This window comes from Hippocampus comes, unplaced genomic scaffold (genome assembly GCF_001891065.2).
Source record: "Hippocampus comes isolate QL1 unplaced genomic scaffold, H_comes_QL1_v1.1 scaffold261, whole genome shotgun sequence".
In the NCBI taxonomy this organism is placed as follows: domain Eukaryota; kingdom Metazoa; phylum Chordata; class Actinopteri; order Syngnathiformes; family Syngnathidae; genus Hippocampus; species Hippocampus comes.
Genome location: NW_017805824.1, coordinates 784,198 through 802,588, shown reverse-complemented (window position 1 = coordinate 802,588; position 18,391 = coordinate 784,198). Strand labels below are relative to the sequence as shown.

General features: G+C 42.4%; 1 protein-coding gene across 4 annotated transcripts; it reads right to left on the bottom strand.

The window, feature by feature from the left end:
• Positions 1-1,665: 1,665 nt before the first annotated feature.
• On the bottom strand, positions 1,666-16,579 carry myzap (myocardial zonula adherens protein). Of its 4 annotated transcripts, none has more exons than XM_019886894.1 (14): positions 15,982-16,579; positions 14,363-14,440; positions 9,048-9,116; positions 7,448-7,612; positions 7,242-7,334; positions 6,441-6,554; positions 6,214-6,366; positions 4,526-4,651; positions 4,243-4,371; positions 4,081-4,175; positions 3,808-3,913; positions 3,293-3,376; positions 2,954-3,015; positions 1,666-2,477 (listed from the first exon to the last, which is right to left on the bottom strand). In XM_019886894.1, exons 1-14 carry the CDS (start codon positions 16,063-16,065, stop codon positions 2,192-2,194), a joined length of 1,644 nt encoding a protein of 547 aa, XP_019742453.1. In that variant the 5' UTR covers positions 16,066-16,579; the 3' UTR covers positions 1,666-2,191. The 4 variants fall into 4 exon arrangements, with proteins under 4 accessions (XP_019742453.1, XP_019742452.1, XP_019742451.1 ...); XM_019886893.1 differs by having other exon boundaries at positions 2,954-3,060; positions 15,982-16,577; XM_019886892.1 differs by having other exon boundaries at positions 1,666-2,873; positions 15,982-16,576.
• Between the last annotated feature and the right edge of the window lie 1,812 nt (positions 16,580-18,391).

Sequence of the window (18,391 nt, the reverse complement as noted above, 5' to 3'; positions counted from 1 at the left end):
GTCAGCTAATCCGCCTCACAGTGCAGAGGTGCAGGGTTCAATTCTGGCTCTGGCCTTCCTCTATGGAGTTTGCATGTTACCCCCATACCTACGTGCGTTTTCTCCGGGCACGCCGGTTTCCTCCTACATTCACAAAAACATGCATGTAAGGTTATAATGGAACATTCTAAATTGTCCCTAGGTGTGAGCGTGAGCGCAAATAGTTGTTCGTCTATGTGTGCCCTGCGATTGGCTGGCAACCAGTTCAGGGAGTATTCTGCCTACTGCCCGAAGGCAGCTAGGATAGGCTCCAGCACACCCTCGACACTCGTGAGGATATGGACGGATGGATATTGAATAAGTGATCATTACCATCAATTTCATTGTGAACATGTTCAGTTGCATGTACAGTCATATGATTTTTAATATATATTCCCAACTCAAGGCAAATCACATGTAAATAAATATCTTATGCATAATGTAAAAAATAAGAAAACATTGTTTTTAGATACATCCAGAGCCAATATACATTTTTAAGAAAATATACACATAAAAACCTTAATTTTTTTTTACTTTCCCTCTTCAGTACATTTATTGTAAACAAGCAAAACAGATTATTATTTACAAAACATGAGTCATAATATAAGATTATATACACGTACAGTATGCAATTTCATATTATAGTACTTTGTGCAAACATCACCTGAAATTACAGTATATGTTCACAAAGGCGAACAGAGAAATGCGAAAGTAAAAAAAAGGAATAAATCAAAGTAAACACATAAGGCTGTTTTGTCTTATGCTAGCTTTTGATATGAAGCTGGAAGCTATCTTTGCACAAAGACTTGGGTCTCAAATGAAGCTGAACAAAAAATAGTCTATAAATACCTTGAGAGACATTGTAATTACCTGTACAGCATTTTGCGTACAAATATTCTGTAAATAGTGTATTTTGTTAAGTCATACAAAATAATGTAAGGTTTTGGCAGGGAAGGCTACATGTAAAACAATAGATATGGTAATGCGAGAGCTTGGCTGATGAGTTCTTGATTTAAAATTTAAAAAAAAAAAAAAAAAGTGAAAAAAAAAAACCTGATACTGATTTTGATTAATCCCCCCATGCCCATTAAAATAAACTTTGTTGTACTTGGCTAAGATACAGAATTGCTAGCTGTAGCTTCCTGCTTCTAAATGTCCATGTACAGTGAACCCCCTTTATATCGCAGTGCCAGCATTATCGCAGACATTTAAGCGATCTTATTTTATGGGTTTTTACAGTATTCAGGCCAGTCCCCATTTGCCAGGCAGTACTGAGCACTGCTGAAGTAGATGCAGCGCAATTAAGAGAAGAGAAAATACACAAAAGGTCCCCTACGAAGCAGCGAGAAAATATTGTATCCCTGTTAGTTATACTCTATGGTTTGGTTGAACCTTTTGGTATTTGGAATCGACAAACTTCAATTCCCTTTTGTATTATGCGTCATTTTCACAGTAAATGTCAATCCACTACACGTGGTGTGCCGTGTGACCAAACCAGGAATACAGGCTTGTGGACTTCCAGTGCATGCTACCATAATTAGCATAACAACGGGTTAATGCCATGATTGTTTCAACTCAAACTTGATCAAATTTGATTTCCTTTATAGCTAGTGTCTTCAGACAAACCTTAAATATGTAAATAAGTCATTCCTACATATATGATATGGTGTACATAAACTTGAACAAAGCCTAAAAATGAGATATTGTCATCTTTGGTAGCTCTCGGAGACATCTTAGGCAAATTAAAGACAATGAAGACATTTTAAGTGCTGTGTCCCCTGCCATAGGGTTCTGCCATTTACCCACACCAGAAGAAAGTACTTTCACCCGTTTTGCCAAAATCGAAAGTTGGTTGCGCTTATACTAGATTGAGGACTGATAAAAAAAAAAATTTTAAAGCACACTTTACCTCTTATTTAGAGAACTGTGTGAGAGCGTGTGACAACTCAGGAATAAATTAAAAAGCAATTATCCTATTGTATTATCACGAATACTAGTAAGGAATACTTTAATAGTGTGTTTTAATAAGATAAAAAAATATGTTTAAAGTGTGTCACAGAGATTAAATCATTTGAATAATGTTTAGTTTTTTTTTATGGTCTCTATAGGTTAGCCGTGATAAATGGCGGGGTTCACTGTCAAATGTATCCTAAAAATGTTGTATCCTCTCCAATTACTCTACTTTGATATTTGCTGATATTTCCATTAATTTCAAGAATGGCGTGTCAAGGTACGCAATCCCCGATCTTGCTCTGCTGGAGGCGGTCAAACTTTCGTCTTGATTCAATGCCGTCAGAGTGTCGGTTCCCGCGTCCACCTCGTCGATGGGCTGGTTCTCATAACTTTGGGATTCCGACGACATTCGGGTTGAGGAGTACGTGTCAATCTGTGGTGTCGGGTTGGCCTCCAGGTAGCGGCTGTACTCAACGGGAGTGTAGCGAAGTAAACTGGACTCCACCCTGCTGGGAGGAGGGATGTTATGCCTGAACGTCCTTGGTTGAGTAGCCATTGTAAGGAAGAGGGAAGGGCGGCGGATAATAGCCTCGTCTGATGCTTGTGTGGGAGATGATGGGGGTGATGTGGGTGACGACGGCGGTGTGGGTGATGAGGATGCTGTGGGTGATGAAGGCAGTGGGGGCAGGGGAGGTTGTGTGGGTGATAAAGGAGGTTCGGGGGGTAGTGAAGCATATGTGTATGGTAAAGCGGAATCTGGGGGTGGTGGAGGTCGTTTTTGTGGCGGAGGTGGTATGACAAACAAAGCGTGTTCAGATGGGGGGTGTTCTTCTATAGGATGAAGATGAGTGGATTCATGCAGAACAGGAAAGTCAACCTCATGCCGTGGTGCTTCGTCAACTCTGTTTGGACAATCGCACGTTAAGCAAAAGAAGCCGCCACACCCCTTGAACGAAACGCTCCACTCAACGTTGCTCCTTACCTCGAGAGAGTATTGCAGACTAGTCCTATCTTCCCAAAGTCCAAATCCTCCTCTTCACTACTCTGTGTGGACATAAAATACTTGAGCTTGTCTTCTAACTCATTATTCTAGGAAAAGGAAAACAGGAAACAAGACTGTCATATTCATGCAAAGACTGTGGTCACCTCATACCAACGTTCCTTGCTCAAAATTCAGGCTCGCCACCCCTCATCACCAAAAGATAAGCTAACCGCACTAGCACACACACACACACACCCACACCCATCCACACACATGCACATGCACGCACACACACACACACGCATGCACACACACGCACGCACACACACACAGCCTTACCTCACACTCCACAATTGCAATTCGGTCCAGCAGCTCTGAGATGAACATGTCCTTCTCAGCAACTTGAGCTCGTAGTGTTTGCACCTTCACCGTTTCAACACAGATAATCATGCGATTATGAGAGCCACATCACAAGATGCACTGATTAGGTTTGTTGGTGTTGTCCTGACCAGTCCAGTGGATTAATCGTTTGTGCTGTTGTCTCACAGCAAGAAATTGCTGAAATTGAAAGGGTCTTTTCTGGATGAAGTGAGCATACAGTCAGTTTTTTGTGCAATGTCTCCCATCCCATTTTTTTGGTGTGCATGTTTTGCAACATGAGAACCCCAACATTGGATTTTTTTTTACAAATCGGCCATTGTTTTTTTTTTCTTTGTCAACAATGAAAACAATAGTGATGGGGACGCATTTGCAGCGACGCATGTTTCGGCCAAACTAATATAAATAAATAACCCTAACCATATTTCTAAAAGGAATCCTGTATGAAAAAGGCAACCTCAAATGACCTCTCTCACCTCCTCAATCATCCCTTTGACCTTCCTCTGTTGGCAGAAGACCATGTCGTTCAAGTGTCTGATCCTCTCTCGAAGACCTCCGGCTTCACTTTGCAGCTCGTGTGACCTGCCGACCACCGGCAGTCATTGTTACCTCAAACTGGTTTGAGCTTGATGTCGCACTCACCACAACAAAACTCGGAAAGCGGTGTTGACCAAACATTGCCTTTCCTCTTTGAACACTGATCACACATGCAGCTTGTTGTCTTCCCTTTTTGGACATTGGTCGGATACCTTTTCACTACAGCTCCATCTGTTGTATCACAAGTGTCCAACAGGCGAAGACGGCGTTCACATTCCTGCAGTTTCTGGTGGAGTTGGCTCTTTTCCTGATGGATTGGTCACATGATTAACATGCATGTAATACGTTGGTGGTGGTGTTGCTGTAATGGTTACCGTTTCCATGCAGTCTAGCAGGCGCTCGAGTTCACCGATCCGCAGATCCCGCTCAGCAATTTTGGCCTCTGCGATCCTGATATTCATCTCAGCTTCCTCTAGTCGTCTGATGTAGTCGTCCAGTTGTGCCTGGGTAAGCAAGTACATAAAAAAAAAAAAACACAAAAAAAAAAACACGTTTTGCTCTGACATTTGTATGAAATTGCCCAACACATGTTCTTATGAAACATGGTGTCTTTGGCAATGGATGCATCACATTGATCAAAAAGTAAATAGTGCAGACCTGGAGTATTTCAATCTCCTCCCTGTGTTTCTTTTGCTCTTCCAGCAGCTTTTCCTGGTAGTCCCTTTCAAGTGCCATGGAGAGCTCCATTAGGGCCTTACTGTTGGCCTCCCGTGAAGATTCCACCTGGACAGCAAGGGAAAAAAATGACTGCTGTGAGCACCCTGAGGTGATGTGAACTGATTACAATGCTGGATGGTGAAATAAGTGCTTTATACAGCCGCATGATGAACTAAAGGGAAGGAAAAGTGAAAGACACTTAGACAAAGAACTGAAGAGGGCGTTGGTTATAATGTGGAAGTCAATGGAGGGCAAAGACGAACACTGTGATATTTCACTTTCTGCTTCTTCCAGTCAAGCACCATTTCTGGGATGAAAACAATAAAAAAAAATACTGACCATCGTTGGATAAGGGACATGTCCACTACATAATGGGCGAAGATAATTTTCAGCTCTGACTAACACTGTGAGAGGTTATAAGTCTACAAAAACAATAATATCATTATTGTCATGCAGTGCATGGTGTAGAACTGAAGTGAACTCGGAATGTAGCATTTGGCCCCGACAGTATGAAAATAAGATGGTTGGAGATGAGAAAAGCGGTTAGCCTCTCTAGCGTCGGCTATTACAACCGTCGCTAGTCTTCACATTGCTGCCATCAGGACTGGCAGTGAGGAATGAGCACAAAGTGAAGCTCAATCTTTGTCGCCAAAAGGTTATGTCCAATACCGTGCGGGCACACAACTGTGTGCTCACAAGAAACCCAACCATGGCGCAAAAATGGTTGGGGACCAAAAGACAATGATTGATCGACTTCAACTGTACCTATAGCGGACGATGAAAAAAACAAATCTTACATCATTCAACATTAAAAAGTCGATGAAAATGCAATTTACCATTTTTTCGCGAAGTAGTGCGTATACTCCCTGGGGGTTAATGTCATCATACTTTCATCTACATTGCAACGCATGGCAAAATTCAGAAGCTGTCTGCTATGTGTACTTATTTCTCGTCTTTATTTCTGTCATTAGATTGTGCGTGTGTACCTGATGTGGTGGCTGTGAACATTTATTTCGGGAGCCTCCGCATATTCCTGGCTCAGCAGTTGCAAATTCACTGATTTGCATGGATCCGGTGTTATTTGCTGAAAAACTCACATTTGATTGCCGTAAAGGTATTGCTTTGGCACCACCTGGTGGCGTCTTGGACTGAAGTGAGTTAAGGAGCTTCATTTAGACAAAAGTAGTCCTTTGCAACTATCTTGTGGCATCTATAGGCTATTACAGTAGAGTATGAGCCATTTTTTTTCGGCAGGGTGTAAATTACTTGTCGAGCTTCGCTTTTGGTGTCAGAGCTCTGTCCCTATTTACTTTAGGTTCTCAACTCACTGTAATTTGCTGATTGCTTTCCCTCCTTCTACCTATGTCTCAGATACCTGTATCTATAACAGAATGCCGTGTGTCAAGCTGGTCAGGACACATGTAAACAATATGCGTGTGTGCTAAGAGTCTGATTTTTTTCTCACACAATCCCGCACAACTAGTCTGACATCTCTTATTGGACTGTTACGAGGAGAGCGACTTGCCACACCAGCCACAAGTAACAATTGTTGCCATGAATGTGTCAGAGCAGGTACTTCCACAGTGATGTCACACAGTGCGACGAGGCCCAATGCACAAACATCCTACCTGAAGTCTGAGCGTCTGGTTTTCAGCCTGTGCCGCGGCCAGCTCTCTCTCCCTGTCTCGGAGCTGTTCTTGTGCTCGCTCACACGTACTGCGCAAACTATTCATCTCTTCCCTTGAGTCCACTCGATTCTGACAGTTCTCCAGAAGGGATTTCTACCAAGGCAAGACAATTGTCCTAAGCAAAGAGCTATGTCTGTCTTTACAGGCACGAAGACACAGTTTGTTACCTGCAGGCCGATATTGGATGATATAAGGGAGCTGTTCATCTGATCAAATCTCTCCATTGCCGCTGTGCGGATCCTCACCTCTGACTCCAGACTCCTGCGATGGGAGTTGGCAGTCTGTAAAAACACACATCCATTGACATTCGCCAAATTATTTGCAGCTTCACGGATGGCCATGAAGTATAAACAGTAGCAGCGGTGGTAGCAGTATTAGTATTCTTATTACGAAGTAGTATCATTTTAAAATGATATTGAAATACTTCCATCGTGACTGTTTTGGTTTAGATCTTTTCTTAGAGGGGCTGCAGAAAAGTCAAGGATGCAAGAAACAGTGACATATACATACACACACACACACACACACACACACACACACACACACACACACCTGCTTTACGTAATAAAAGCAAATGACGTGGGTTGGGTCAACGGTTAATTGAACCAATGCCAACTAGATTACGCTAACTCCTTGGTTGTAAATTTGCAGGAGAGTGATTTCAAGATTGTGGTTTTAGTCCAAACAACAGACAAACAGCAGACAAGTCAAATAATATTTCATAAAAGATGATATGTGACATTCATCACCAGACTTCAAAAAATAGTACAATACTAAAATTGACTCTGTGTGTCATTCATTTGTACAGGCCTTTTCTTAATTCATTTTTGCACCTAATTTTGAAAAAAATGACAAAAATTGAGTTAGCCCACTCTCTCAGCGGCTCAATATATATGCAGGGCTGTACTTTGGACATCCCTCATATCAAATGACAATCAAGCGATGATCATAATCTTATCTTATCCTACCTTTACTTCCTCTGAGAGCTTCCGCACAGATTGCTGCATGCCCCCAAACTGGCCGTACATGCGCTCTCTGACCTTCTCCAGAGAATCTCTCACCTGCATAAACACACCGTGAAAAAGTGTGCAGATAAGATCTGTTATCTGACAAACAAACATCGAGCATATCACTACGATTGTGTTGTGATGCTTTGCGTCGCTCCTCCGCTCACCTCCTTGATGTACTTCATTTCATCGCGAAGGTGACTGACGGTCCACTCTCGCGGCATCACCTGCTGCTGTCTGTCCGGGCTGTTACTCTGCACTAGGCCGTAGAATTTGGGCCCATGATGCTGCAGCGAGGGCTCGGGCTGCCCATTGGTCATGTCACCCAGGTGCTGAGGGAGACAAGATCGCACCGCTCAGGTTTCCTTCAGCTGGGCCGATCACTGTGTGTGTTTATTTGTGCGCCTGTGTGTGTGTGTGTGTGTGTGTGTGTGTGTGTGTGTGTGTGTGTGTGTGTGTGTGTGCGCGCACACACACACACTGCTGTCTCTTCTGCCTTTTGGGCATCCAGCAGGCCAGATGAACCAAAGCAGACAGCGGCAATGTAAAAAAAAAAAAGCAAATATTGAATGTGTCAGAGGCTCTGTATGGTCTGGTGGTTCATTGTGCTAATCATACTGTATGTCTATATTGCATCACATTGCATATTCCTGAATGGACAAACACGAATAACCTTGTACACATGGATGGATTCATGCACTTTAATATGAGACAAATCTGCCCCAACCGACTATTTCACTAGGCTGATTCCTTATCTTGTTTGCGCTGCACTGTGTATCGCTTCAGTAGTAACAGCTATTCACATTTCACTGCAAGCTTTTTATTTTGTCAGTGATTGCTTATTTACCGTTAAAATGATTGGCGCGTGTTGTGCAGAAGACCCTATATGAACGCTGTCTTTTACTCTGGCTGTGCAAAGTGCTTTATGTGTTGCATAATATACAATACGACTGACATGAGTCATGTTTTTCAAGATGCATGATGTCGTTTACCTGATTATTATTTTTTGGGGGACGGTAGGGGGATTTTACTTGCCAGTAAAAAATAAATAAATAAATAAAAAATTTGAGATGCGACCGCTGTATAGTGGCATAAATCAGATGACAACAATAACACAAACAATTCTCTGGCTTTATCACAGTGAGTGAAACATGAAACATTCATCCATACATTATCTGACCCGCTTTATTCTCACTAAGGTCGCGTGGGGGTGCTGGGAGCCTCTCCCAGCTGTCTTTGGGCAGCAGGCGGGGTACACCCTGAACCGGTTGCCAGCCAATCACAGGGCACACATAGACAAACAACCACAGGCGCTCACACATACACCTCGGGACAATTTGGAGTGTTCCATTAACCTGTCATGCACGTTTTTGGAACGTGGGAGGAAACCGGAGTGCCCGGAGAAAACCCACGCAGACACACAGAAAACATGCAAACTCCACACAGGAATGCCAGAGCCGGAATTGAATGAAATAATATATCAACACTTTATCGACTGCACTTCTGAAGCATTGAACTTTTCAAGAATCTTTATACTGGCAAATGAATACACAAAATCTAGATATATTTAAAAAAATAATAAACTAAAGCCTACCAGGCGATTGAAATTGAGTTTTTTTGTGAGCTAAATTAAAGTTGTATCTCTAAGAGGATGGATGATATGTTAGTTGGATGGGTTCTTCTTAGATAGCGCACCTCGTGTTTTGGCTGGTGAGTGTAGAGTACATGCAGTGCAGTGTCTATTATTCATGTGTCTGCCTACTGTACCGGCTTGGGTGACTCTCTGCCAGCTGGCCTCTCCCTTTGAATGATGCCATTCCTCTTCTTCCAGCCATCCTGCACGAAGACAATTCATATTAGCATTCAGCAGTGCTGGCTGATGATGCTTAAAGTTCTGAACTGATTGAAAACATGTGCCAACGAATATCTATCCAAACCGACAGTCCAGACCTGTTGTCTATCAAAGGAGGAATCAGTCTTCACGTGGGGCGGAGGTAAAGAATGAAGAGGAGCAGAACAAAGACAGCAGTGTTGTCATATGGACACAGGCCAGCCCCTTATTTCTCCAACACTTCACCTGACTCCGAAGAAAAGCTACGCTACCGGCTTTTTCGTGAAACCTCTCAACAACACAACACTAAATGCCAACTCTGACTGTTACAATGCATTTAAATACACACTGCTTGACGGTGTTTACATAGGTTTTATTTCACCGAAACCAAAACCGTGTGAGTTTGTCGGAAAGCGAGTACAGTCCACCATGTTCCTCTTTGTTTTGTTGCCAGAAAGAGAATATACGATTAGGGACATCTGGACAAGCTTATCTGAATCACAATTGCTTCCAAAAAAAAAAAAAAAAAAAAAAAAAAAAACATCTGCTTTTACACAGATAAGAAAAATACACCCAAAAAATATTGGGTAGGTGTACCTAATATTGTGGCCATTAGTGAGAGCACGCTGACAAGTACAAACAACGTAAATACAGGTCTTTGAATTAATTACATGCCAGAGTGATAGTAAATCACTTTACTGTGTCGTTGAGTGCTCTGCTCACAAAAGTTCCTCTGTATCGCGTGACTTTGTCATGAAGGACATAAGACACAAAGAGCCTTCATTCAACCGCCAGTCAGGGCCACTTGGGGGGAAAAAGACGGACTTTTGTGGTAAAAAATTGCAATGCAGTCGACTGAAGGCGACTTCTAACGATACGAGTGTGTCACATGTTGGCCATCGTCGCAGCTTGTTAGGCATTCATTTTTGGTCCAGGTTGCCGCGTGTGGATTACTGTAAATGAAGAAGCGCCCCCCTCCCCCACCAAACATCTCATAAGAAAATGATTCATCATGTTTTCTTTGATTCAAGGCAATTATTAATGTCTTAATTCACATGCGTAAATATATTTTGGAAATCAAAATGCTTTATCTATCGTGATCGTTCGAGCGCCCCCCCCCACCCCCTTATCACGCAATGGACTACTGTATTCCATTCTGACTTTGCATGTGCACTTGATTTTACATAAATAAAAGAAGTTAACAAGAATCAGGTCCCACTGGAATAGATGCATTACGACAAACTACTTTTGAGAACGTCAAACATGTTTCATTTTAGTTTGACGGTCATTTCACTGCATGACGTGGTCAGGCTTGTCATGTTGCGTGAATGTAGTGGACCCGAAAAAGCAGGGAGGCAGGAGCGTACCAGGGGTACGCTGGGAAAAACTACATGAAAAACACAAAATCCTGAATAACCCCAATAAATCAAAGCTACAAACAAATAAAAACCCGTGACTGTAAAACCAAACAACGTGACAGCAACACAACCATCCGACCAAGACTGACAGAAACCACGGGACTAAATACAAGCAAAGTGATGAGACAACAAGGAACATCTGAACAAGACCCAACGGGTTGAGGGAACTGATTGGTTAACACAAGGAACAGGATCATAAGAACAGGTGGAGACAATGATTTTTTTTTTTTAAAGGACACAAGGAAACAAACTTAAATGTAATCTAAACAAAAAAAAACAGAATCGATCAATCAATACTCGACCAAATGAAGCGTCTTTGACCGTAGTGTCCGATTTTAAGTTTGACCCCATGTAGAGGACACGAGGAAGTCAGTTAATAACCACGTGAACTTTGCTTGTGCCTTGAATCAGCTCAGCATTGTTGTTTATCTGGATTGCAGCAGAATATCAGCCACACTGCTTCAGCACTGCGCAGGAAATCCTGCTGCGTGCGGCAAGGGATTCATTGTACGAACGATAAGGGAGTTCGTCACCGAAATTGAAAACTAAAGCAAGGGTCTTTGCTCCAGATCAGTCATCGGTGGTACGTACCGGGGGTATGCCAAAAGATCACAGTTGGGTTCCGTTGAACTTTTAAGTCCAACACATTTGCATTTCATTTTATATGATTTTATTTAGATTCAGTTTTGATTTAACTTTTATGTATGTCAAATACATTTGAACCCTTTCATGTACCCTGTAAGCTGATAAATATGATAAGCTGTCCAAGGGTTAAATGAATCATTATTCAAGTAGGTTTTTTTTTTCCTAGCTTTGATTCCAGCTAAGGTTGACCTTTTAACACATAGGAAGGTCGGTGTTAGCGTCTTCTCTGTCTTCCTTGTGAGTGCTTTTATTTTGCTGACTGTTTGTCCCATTCCACCAACAGCTGAAAGTGCATCAGCAAAATGTCACTTTTTACTTAGTCCATTCGAGTTGAGTTTCAAAGGTGAGCTCATGGAGGGCGAGCGATGGTGTCATGGGGACTAACATAAAATCCTGTCGCTTTTCCACCTCAAGTTCCAAACAAAGCCATCGAAGCGCATGTTATGAAAGCGACAAAGCAGATGTTGTGACATCACAATGGTCGTGCGTATGCAACCAGCTGGAGACGATTCAAACAGTGGGAGGAACTAACAGAGTACAAATTATTTCTGTACTTACAAAGCAGGTTGATTTTTCAGGTATTTGTATATTTCTATTTTGCGGACATCGTAATTTTAATGCCTACATTTGAACAGAGATATCAGTCATTTTCATTCCGTCGACAAATGGTCTTGTTACTTTTTTTTCAATATAAAACTGCAATAAAAAAGCTGCATGTGTGCAATGTGGAGAATTTGAGCTTTTTTTTCTTCAGCTTGAGACCAGCAGGGTTGCAACCAGGAATTTGGCGGCCGCAAAAAAAAAAAAACAAAAAAAAAGGGGAGGAGGTATTACTTTGGGGCCCGGTATTTATTAACATTTTGTTTTGGGGGTATGAATATCCTGCATGAAAATTGATTCATTTTAAATGATAAATTGAACATTATCAATGTAATAATTTTACACAAACGCACACACACAACAATGCACACACACACACACACACACACACACACACACACTTGGAATGCGGCCGTGTTCAGGATTAACCAATCACATCTGATTAAATTCATCTGATTACACCAAAATAAAGTTCAGATGTTCTAGTAGACCTTTCCTGACATCTATTTTCGAGATTTTTTTGAAACTTAAATACGACAGGAAGCCAGCTCCTCCCTATTGCATTTCTATGAGTCGCAAAATCTAGTTCAACGTCCAAAATGAGTCTCCTGGTACTTTTCGAGTACACTGTATCCGTGCGCCATGATCACGTCTCCACCTAATGAGCCATGAAACCACATAAAAACACCTGATGTCTGACTAAGGTGTCGCAAGGTATTCATGTGCGCCCGTGTCATAATAGGGCGCACTGAACACTTCATCACAGGCGGCAAACGAGTTCCTCGCCTGTCACTGTTCTAACAACATCTCGTCCCTTCCAACCCTCGTGACCACACCCTCTGGAAGGGAAGCACACTCGCATATTACAGCATTGCCTTATCAGTGTGTGCGTGTGTGTGTGGGTGGCTGCACAAGGCATAATCCTACCGGGTCAAAGTTCTCACAAAATAGAGCCACGTCTACGTCAGGGTCCTGAAGAGACACGCAACACAAGTCCGCCACAACAATATTACGAGTCACCTCGTCATGCTGTATCCAAACAAAAGCGGCCGGGGCGGCGTCACCCACTGCAATCACCCACAGAGCCGTGCACAGGTAGTGCCTGAAGCATGTACACATAGTCAGCACTCGCATTTACTTGAAGGCAGAACCACTGATCACTTTCGCACTCAATGCAACAGCTGGGAAGAGAACAGGCAGCCGGCGTGCCTGCAGAGGTCAAATAAAATGTGCACATTTTGGAAAAGGTGCTTAAAAATGTCAATTGAACCCACATATGTTTGCCATTCTGCATTCAACTTTTCGCAAATGTTTGTCAGGGAACCTATTCTCCGTTCTTCATTTTCAGTGATTTTGGGCTCAGGCCAAATCAATAAAAGCAATACTTTGGTTCTGTCGTATAGCATCTTGGTGCCAAGGAACTATGTTGAAGTGGGTTGTGGAGTTTGATTTTGAGAAAAGTAGTGCTTTGCAGGAGTGCTGTGTGAAAAGGCCTTGAGCGTTTCAAGTCTGTGTGTGGGTTTTGACCTGGCTCATTCCGGCGTCTTTCCAACTGTTTCCTTCCATCCTTTGTCCTTCCCTTCCCTACTTCCTTCCCTCCATTCTTAATAGATTCCTTCCTTCTGTCCTTCCTTCAATTCTTCCAATCCTTCCTTCCTTCCTTTCACCAGTCATCATTTTTTATAGTATCCTTATTTCCTTCTTTCTTTACTTGCTTTTTTACCATCCTGCTTTCCTTCCATCGATCCTCCCTCCCTCCAGCCCTTCCTTCCTTCCTTCCTTCAGCCCTCCTTTGCTTCCTTCCAACATCCTTACTTTCATACCACCCTTGTGTATTTCCTACCTTCTGTCCTACCTTGAATTCTTTTACCCTTCCTTCCTTCCCCTCACATTCAGACAATCCTGTTTGTTTCCTTTCTGACAACTTCTTCCACCCATCCTTTCTTTCATGCATCTTTGATACCTTTTTTCCTTCCTTTCATAGCATTCTTTCCTTCCTTGCGTCCTACCTTCCTTCCTTCCTTTTCTCCTTTCATGTTTTCAAACCACCCTTGTTTCTGTCCTTCCTTCCTTCCTCTTTACCATCCTTCTTTCTCATCTGCCTTCCATCCTGCATCCATCCTTCCTTTCATAGGTCCGTGTTTCCTTTCTTCCTTTCCTCTGTCCTACATTCCATCCTTCCTTATGTTCTTCCGATATTTCCACCTTTCTTTCCTCTCTCTCTCCCTCTCCCTCTCTTAGTACCATCCTTAATTGTTAACTTCCTCAAGTCCTTTTTCATCATTTTTGTATTCTTCCTCTCTTTCCTTCATTCCTCAAATAAAAACACATCTTACAAATGTATCATTTTTGCTCACGCTGTACAACACATGAGTTGTACAACAGAGCTTCAGTTGTCCTCTGGTTGAATGTGAAACACATGTAGGCACTGTTGCATACGCCCTTCAGTCTTGATTACGTAACAACACAGACCAGACATCTCGAGGAACTTTATGATGAAGTCTTTTCAGTCAAGGCAGCATGCATCATGGATAAATGTGGAATTTCAGCGATGTACAAAAAAAAAAAAAAAAAAAAAACTGACTTACCGTTTCTGGATTCGCAGCTTTGTGCTCCTTGTTGGCATTTCCTGGATGGAGAGTCAACCTGAGACGCCTGACTGACCTCTAAAGAGCACAAAAACGAAAAAAAAAAAAAAATGCACTGAATGTTCACATTTCAGGAAATGAAGACTCCAGCATTGTCCCAATATTTTTGTCAAGTGATATACTCTATTTGTTTTTACATTCTTATATGACCAGCGGTTAATTGATTTTCACACATTTATGACAAATAGCACTGTTATTTAAACATTTGCCTAGATGGTAAGTAAAGGTTTTATAATACAATACAAATTATTTGAATTTCCATTATTTACTGTATAGTACCATCAATAGAATGGACAATAAAAAACATGGGAGCTTTTTGGCATTTCTAAACCCATATATATTGTTGATAAATAATGTATTTAATTAATTTAAGTAGCGACACGATTAACATTATTTGTATTTTTAAAACCACACACATATACATATATCAATATCCATATCCATCCATCCATTTAACTGTTTGCGTCTTGTAAGCCAGCTGTTGGAGCCTTCATGCTATGGAAATGTGGGGGCGGACACAGTGACAAAAAAGAATGGCTCCATCCATCCATCCAGGGCCTGCTGGAGCCTATCCCAGCTGTCTTTGGGCAGCAGGCGGGGTCCACCCTGAACTGGTTGCCAGCCAATCGCAGGGCACACAGAGACGAACAACCATCCGCGCTCACACTCACACCTAGGTACAATTTAGACTCTAAATTTTAAGAGTGTTCAATCAGCCTGCCATGCATGTTTTTGGAATGTGGGAGGAAATCGGAGTTCCCGGAGAAAACCCACACAGGCCCGGGGAGAACATGCAAACTCCACACAGGAAGGCCAGAGCTGGAATCGAACCCTAAACCTCTGCAATGTGAGACCGACGCGTTAACCAGTCGATCACCAGGCTGCATAATAATCATAAGAAGAAGAAGAAGAAGAATGAAGACAAAAATATCGATCGTTTAAAAAAAGACATTTGTAAAATACGTGCAGATTTTCATTTAACATAAACAGAATTTTGTATTTAATAACTATGGGCAGATATATAATGAATATATATTACTGTAGAGGTTTTAAATATCATACTTTATGATTCTTTTTTTTTTTACTTTATCACTTCACTTTGGTGTCATGTCAAAACGTATATATCGTGCAAGAAGAACAACAACAACAAATTACATTTGCCTCAAGTACTTTTCTTAAAAGTCAAACACACAATACTTAATCTTTTGTTATTTTCTCCTTGACTTGAGTTCTGGTGCCTGCAGGTTGAGGTTTTTGTTGTCGCTGTTGCCCAAATTCCAGAAACAAGCTGAGAGGGCATTAGTCTCCAAAGACCAGTTATGCCAATGCATTGTTTCACTAATGACAAGTGGTCAGCCTGCAGCACATTGGCCTCGCCTTTCACACTCTTCTTGTACACATCCTGTTTCACGCAGACATTGTCCAAATGCATCGAGAAAAGATAGGAGGGAGGGGTGAAGACACACCAGGGCTTGCAAAATAAAGAGTGGACAGAGGACAAGAAGACCCAAGACGCCTAGGAGACAGAGAGGATGTGCTCTCACTGTGGGACTTCTTACCTCGCTTCCGGACTCTAGCGAGTCGGCAGTGGTGGTGGTGGTGGTGGTGCTGGAAAACCTTCGTCCCGGCCCGTAGTGAAGCATGTCTCCGCTTGTGTCCACTCCACGGTCCCACAGTGTGTACCCCACCCCCCTCCTCCCCCTTCTCCTCCTCTTCAGTAGACCCTCCTCCCACTCTTCCTCCTACTGCTCCTTCCTGAGTTGCGCTCCAACTCTCAGAGGCACCGTAGGGAAATTCCTCTCTCGTCCAGTGAGGTGAGGGTCGTTGTGTCTCGTCTCTGAGCACAGATCCCTCTCAGCAGCACAGAGAGGTCATTGTCCGATTCCCGCCTGTTGCGTCCCGCAATTCACCTGACTGACAAGCTGCTCGGTCCCTCGGCAACTCGGCTCTCTCTCTTTCTATCTGAGCGCCCATCCGACCTGTTGGGCCAGATTTCACCTCCCCGCCTCTTCTGTGACAGAACAGGCCTCGCAGAGGGCGGGGAGGGTGGTCCGGACCGGATCCTCCCACTCGGCTCGGGCCAGGTGGAGTTCCTAGGTGACAGCTCCTCACGGCTCAAGTCACCGGGAAGAATCTTGACACGATCTTGACACAATGAAATGTAACTAGAACTTTCAACTCCATGACGACATAGGCTGAGAAACAATGTCGCTAAAAGGAAGAAATGAAATGAAGGCTGTAATACTGGTTTATATACTGCATCATATTCCAAACTACTCCAACCGGTCAAGCGTTACGTGTTTATTAAGGTATGTATGTAGGTAAATATATAAAGTACGGATAAGATAATGTGGTGCCTTCAAATCGACTCCACAGAGTTTTTCGAGAGACGGGCCATCGTTCGCCGTTATTTGTTTTTTGCTCCCATGGGACAATCTGGCCAGCGTTACTCAAGCAGTGCTGCATAGTAAATGTTTGGAAGCCAATAGCCACCACTTTCAGCATCCCTTGAAATTGTACAGGCCAAAGGTAACTTGTATTAATCTCACGATGTCTGAAGGAATTTGGTACTCAAATATTTTTTTGAAGTTTTCCTTTCATCAATGTTTTTATACATTTCAGGGTTGGGAGAGCTACTTTCAAAAAGTAATTTCCAATAGAGTGAGTAGTTTCCTACTAAAAAATACCATAGTACCAGGTACCATAATATTAAAGGAATGTAACTTACTTTTAATTACTATTGGATTACTCCAATACCAACTATGCCGATGAGGATCAATCTATGAATAAATAAATAACTAAAAATAACACTAAAATATACATTTGTATACATTGTAGACGTTATTTGATAAAGACCGGGTCGGCCTGCAAATAGTAAAAATCTGTGAATAATTGATGGCCATTGGGATGCATATTTGTTTCAGTAGTAAAACTGTTGGTTTGTGATGGGATGATAACACGTGACTTACGTTAGCGGTGCAGCAGCTACCAGCCATATTTCAGCCATACGAAGCAGTCCTCGCGACAGCTCACCTTTTCTTTATCAAAGTTATTTCAGATAAACGGGTCCTTCAGTATGTTCTAAACTGAATACGCGGTCACCACTTCCTGCTTTCTCACCTGCTGCCTGTTTTCAAATTGGCCGCGTCACTGAAAGTTGGCCCGCCTCCCATTTGCTCCGAACTGAGTCAGGCGGCTCATATGAGTTCGACGAACTGTGACAATTTATCCACTTGTTTCGCTCAGGGCTCAGATAATTAACCTGGAAAATGGCGTATCTCTAATGCGTGGGGGTTGTAATTCTGCGAAATAATCCAATTTTTTCATAAATATATCTTTAATCCGATTACATATGTTTTTTTCTGTAACTGTAACCTTTTGCTTAGTCTCGGGTCAACGTGATAATACGATACCAGAAAGCGAAAGCAACAAGGTTCACTTTCAGGAAAAAAATATTTTCAATTAATATAAAATGCATCTTAGAAGTGCAGAGGTTATATACCCTACATGAATGTAAACACATTTTCCTGTTCGAGTATAATACAAGCAGGACTGTCCAAAATGACAGTGAAGCAGCTGTTACAGGGAATGAATCATTGATGATGGTGGCATTATTTTTTAATGTCCCCAGTGTGTGTGCCTGCGTGCGCGCGCATGTGTGTGTTTGAGTGTGTGTGTGCGTGTAATGTCAAGCAGACAATCGTGGTCACAAGCGGCTCACATTCCAAGCCTTCCGACACTCCCTGCACAAAAAAAGTGGAGGAAGTAATAGTTAAAACCCCTAAAGCAATAAAAACTAATAATACCGTGGTATCCCGGCACGGTTAACTTAGTTAATGAGTAACCGCACATCAAACAAGCTTGTGCAATGGTCAACAAGTGGACGGTCAATGTCACGTGGACGCCTGTCATAGGAACGTACATACGCAGTACACAGTACTGTAATACTACAGAATGTAAACACGTACA